We start from the raw sequence: 4695 nt of genomic DNA on the forward strand, positions 1-4695 counted from the left end.
TTAACTACTTTAGACAGTTTCAGTGCTGTGGTGGGTCTAAGCACGTTAGGTCTTGCAGTGCCTACAGCCATGTAGCCAGGTCAGATGGGAGAGAGTAGGAAGCATGAGTATAGCTCCTCTTAGATGTTCTGCTCCCCTGTGCTGTAGGAGGTGAGTGAGCTGGAGAAGCTGAGGGAGAGGGTCCAGAAGGGCCACGCGCTCCTGAGAAAGAAGGAGGAGAGACTCGGCCAGCTGGAGACGTCACTGGCAGAGGAGGTAACACACACACACACACACGCGTATGCCTGCACCCACACACTTATGTACAAACCCACATTAATACCTACCTGGGCTTTACAATGTTTTACTGTCTCAGCTGTCATGTGATGAAGGCGAGCGGCTGGTGGGAGATCGGAGAGTCACATTTGATGTCACAGATTCAGAGACGAGCAGTGTGTATGGCCAAGAGGAGACGAGTGAGAGAGACACTCCATGTGCATGCACAACACACACACACGGGCAGACAGTTTGAGAAGGCACTAATTTTGGTTTTCACAAAGTTTACTACCACGGTTTTTTTTATGGTGGCAATTTGTATTGATTCTAGATTGTGAAGAGTGATTAGATGAATTGCAATTAATTGCAAAGTCATTCCCTGTCATGAAAATGACCTTCTCACAAAAATTACTGCATTCCAGCTTCTCCATTTCAGCCCTACAAAATGGTATAAGATTATTTCAGTGATGATCTTGTTAGCTCAGGAGAAAAAAGTTAATGAGGATAAGACAGCTGACATCACTCTAATGAGGATAAGACAGCTGACATCACTCTGTCATGCTGATTAGAAGAGAAGACTGGTTGCTTTAAAAGGGTAGTGGTGCTTTTACGTTAACCATGGTCACCTCCAAGGAAACACGTTCAGTCATCATTGCATCAAAAGGGTTTCACAGGCAAGTACAGTGCGGCTTGTACGATGCACCCCTATCAACCATTTATCCCGTCACTAAGGACTTTGGGGAGAGTGCTTCAGTTACATGAAGGAGGCTTCAGGGAGAAAAGAGCATCAAGTGAGCGTCTCCTACAGAGAACGCAGCTCTGAGCCTCCTCACACCATCAAAGTGTGGGATTGCTCCCAATGTTGCCTAAGCAAAGCACAGCCAGAACAACTTCTCCCAACGATTCAGGAGCAGTTTAGCAATTAACAATTATGGACTGTTAATAATTGTACTTCATTATATCACATAAACATTTGACAAAAGTTTCTTTAAAAAAAACTGAGGAAGCAAACTGTGAAAACTAAAAATATGCCCACAACTGTAAACAGCTCTAGAGTCCACTCTGGTCTTGTTGGTTCATAGTTATCTGATGTTTTTATTTCTCTAGCAGTAATACACCCAAACTCTGGTCTTCCTCTCTGCTACTCCCACTCTCTGTTTCAGCACATGCAGTGCCAGTGAAAGTGCAGCAGTTAGCAGAGTCCCTGCAGCAGATCTCTGGCCAGCTGAACACAGTGCTGGGTGTTTTCACTGGGAGGAGCGTCCAGCCCCTCCCTCAACCACCTCCGTCCTCCTTTTCTCCTGCCCCGTCCTGGGCATGGCCACCAAGCCCCGCCTCCTCTTCATTGGCCAATCAGAACAGTTTCTTACACTCCACCATTAATGGTGTCCCAAAAACACATGGGTCTGACCTTCATTTGAACTCGCACTGGAGCAAACTGTTCCCTGGTACGTAGAGACACACACACCCCAAACATGAGCAGTGATGAGCAGTGGTCACACAGTGGGCTGCAGTGATTTTCACTAATGCTTCATTTCTTCATATAGAAAACTTCTGCCTCTCCCTCAAGCACAAACCAGTCACTGCTGGATTTATAGCCTTTTTCGCATAGTTGATGACCATTGATTTTCTGTGCTAGGATAATGCCGATCTTTTCCAGTGTAAAGGTGGTGCAGTGTAGAGACCTGCTGTGTCAAATTGGCTTCAGAATTCTAAACCGCACTACCTGTATTAAGACTGCTCTGATTTTAGGAGTTTCCATGGATACCAGTGCCCGCTATCCCATGAGGGCTACCAGAGCATATAGTGGATACACTCCAGCAAGGTGACTACACACACTTGCACACCTGTGCAGGCTCGCTCACAATCTCTCACTCTCGCTCACAGGATCAGTGCTGCTGTTGATTTTGAAAGGAAAATTTATGAACTCATACAGGGCTTTTCCATTGTGTGTGTGTGTGTGTGTGTGTGTAGTCTCTCCTCTGAGCTAGATGGCCAGAGGCTGCAGGGACTGATCGAATGCAACAAAAGGTGGCTGGAATCACGACGCAAAGACCCAAATGTGTATCCTTTCACAATCTCTCTCTCCCCCTCAGCTTATACACATGTACGTATCACACACAAACCAGTACGGGAACAGAATGCATCATATTTTCACACACACTCTCTTGCACCCTTGTATTCTCCTGAACCTCTGCCCAGGCCTCTCTTCACACGCTACCCAGCTGCCCCGCCCACCAATGGGCTGGTCCAGCTCGGCCTGGACGAGAACAATCAGATCAAGGTCTACCATTACTGAAGAGGCACAACCCACTGATGTCCATGTATGCCCAGTGCAAACAAATCAATGGATAGACAGAATACAAACATGCCTATGGACATAAGAGAACACACGTGAAATTGTCAAGAGACATAAGCACAGAATGTATAACGCTAATAAGATTAAGCACAGTCGTGTGCATCTACAGCAGAACCCACTGTTACTGGCCTTCCTCAGATACAGTGTTTAAAGTGTAGTATTCAACACATCTGTCCCCTTTAATCCCTTCATAACTTTGTATGTGTTGATGCCATGCCATTAAACAACCGTTGTACGAGTTCATATCCACAACAGAAAATAGGAAATAAAGAGAAGACGTCATTGTTGACTTAATATATGCTAGGCTGCCGCCTTTATGTGGAGTATAAAAGAGAAGAGCTCAAGAATAGAAATAAATCAACCCCCCATTTTTTACAAGATGAAAGATTTTTCAGAAGTGAGACCAATATTCTTGGGTCCTGTACTTTCCATCAGCGTGTCACTTTCTCCATGATCCAAAATGGAAAAGTAGGTTTGCTTTCTCGCTTTACCTTAGAAGCTCGTTGGACTGTAAAACAGATGACAACTTCCAACCTGTAATGACAGGAACCTTTGCACAAATATGGAAATGGTTTCCATTCTGTACCAGAAAAACCTCATAAATCCTGATGACAGGATTATCTTGATCTAGATATTATAGTCCCTAATCTTAGTCTGAAGATAAGGATCACCAACAGAGGTTGTGTAAGCCATATGAAGGTTACAGCTTCCTAGGAGTGTTGTGCTTCACAAAACAACGTGTTTACAGATGTGACACTTGGGGACCAGACAGTGCTTAGCCTGTAAATCCTTTTCATGTAGATACGAAATTTTGCATTTATTTTTGTAAAACGAATAAATCTGTGGTGTTTTACATCAGTGTGGCTTGTGATGTTTGATGGTGTGTGTTTCACTTCTGTGCTTACAGTAAGATCAGGAATAGACCTTCTGTTCAGCAATAGCACTTCTACTGCACACCGATTCTGCAGCACATGCCCCACCGTGGATTCTTCTCAGCTCCACCACGAGTGCAGTCAGAAGAAAGCAGAATAATGACTTGCAGCAGAGAAAAAAACTGCCGTTTTTGCACATCACAGAAAAGTGAATAAAGTTTAATCTGATTCTAGACCTGCTGTAATTGTTTGTTATTTTACCGATCTACAGGACATCCTGACACACACCCACTTGCGCTACTGAGAAAACATACAAATGCTTTATTCATTACTCTCAACCATCAGTTATTAAAAACATCACTTTTTTTTTTTTTTTACATCTGTGCAAATTAGATTCCACCATGTTCACTATCACAGAAGGACTAGTAAAGTGTCCTGGTGAACTAGAGCATTCACTCCTCAGTCAAACCCAAGAGGCCCCAAACCAACATGGAAGGGAGCGGATTGACTAACACACGACTCGGGCGACGTAGGAAAAGAAACAACAAGTGCAAAATGCATTGACGTTTGCATGGCAGGTTTGATTTTTCTCCACTTGAAATACTGAAGCACTGAACGTCGTCTTTGCCGGCATTACAGAAGCAGAGTGTCACAGCGACAGAGCTCGATCATTACGATGGTGACGGCAACAAGAAGCTCGAGAAGCTCCAGCAGGTGTGAAGGACAATCTGATTGGCACGTTCAGTGTCCTCACAGCATCACTCTACAGGGAGCCCAACACTGACTAACGTCTGGCTGTTGAGACGAATCTTCAGGGCTGCAAGGCCTCTTATTGGAAGGCTACAGTATTGTCCAATCATTAGCCAGGAGAAGTTAGAAGACGTAGATTTTATCTCTCTGAATGGTGTCCAGGTCATCGTCCATTGTTAGGAGCACCTGTTTGGAGTAAGGACAAATGAACAGGAAATAAGACCTCGTATTCCTCTAAAGAGGGTTAGGAAATAAAACATTGCATCTCCATCATCGGTTTCCCTCTAAAGAGGAGTCACCAACTGCATGAAGGTTCAATCACACCTGGTATTAAAAATACATTTTGGTGATTAGTGTGTTCACCAAATACAGCTGTAAGCAGGGCCACAAAAACCACCTCCAACATGTGTTCTGTGAATGCCTGATTGACTAGATCTAAAACGTTATCACTGTGAGCCT

General features: G+C 44.3%; 1 protein-coding gene across 1 annotated transcript in view; it reads left to right on the top strand.

Annotated features, from left to right (window-relative positions):
* LOC143477356 (uncharacterized) overlaps positions 1-3467 on the top strand; it is a 35882-nt gene extending 32415 nt beyond the window's left edge. Inside the window, 6 exon segments of the mRNA XM_076975943.1 lie at positions 148-255; positions 356-455; positions 1419-1703; positions 2008-2080; positions 2230-2319; positions 2458-3467. Coding sequence (XP_076832058.1) covers positions 148-255; positions 356-455; positions 1419-1703; positions 2008-2080; positions 2230-2319; positions 2458-2554 — 753 coding nt within the window. The 3' untranslated portion in view covers positions 2555-3467.
* The last annotated feature ends 1228 nt before the right edge of the window (positions 3468-4695 follow it).

Source organism: Brachyhypopomus gauderio, chromosome 16 (genome assembly GCF_052324685.1).
Source record: "Brachyhypopomus gauderio isolate BG-103 chromosome 16, BGAUD_0.2, whole genome shotgun sequence".
NCBI lineage: Eukaryota > Metazoa > Chordata > Actinopteri > Gymnotiformes > Hypopomidae > Brachyhypopomus > Brachyhypopomus gauderio.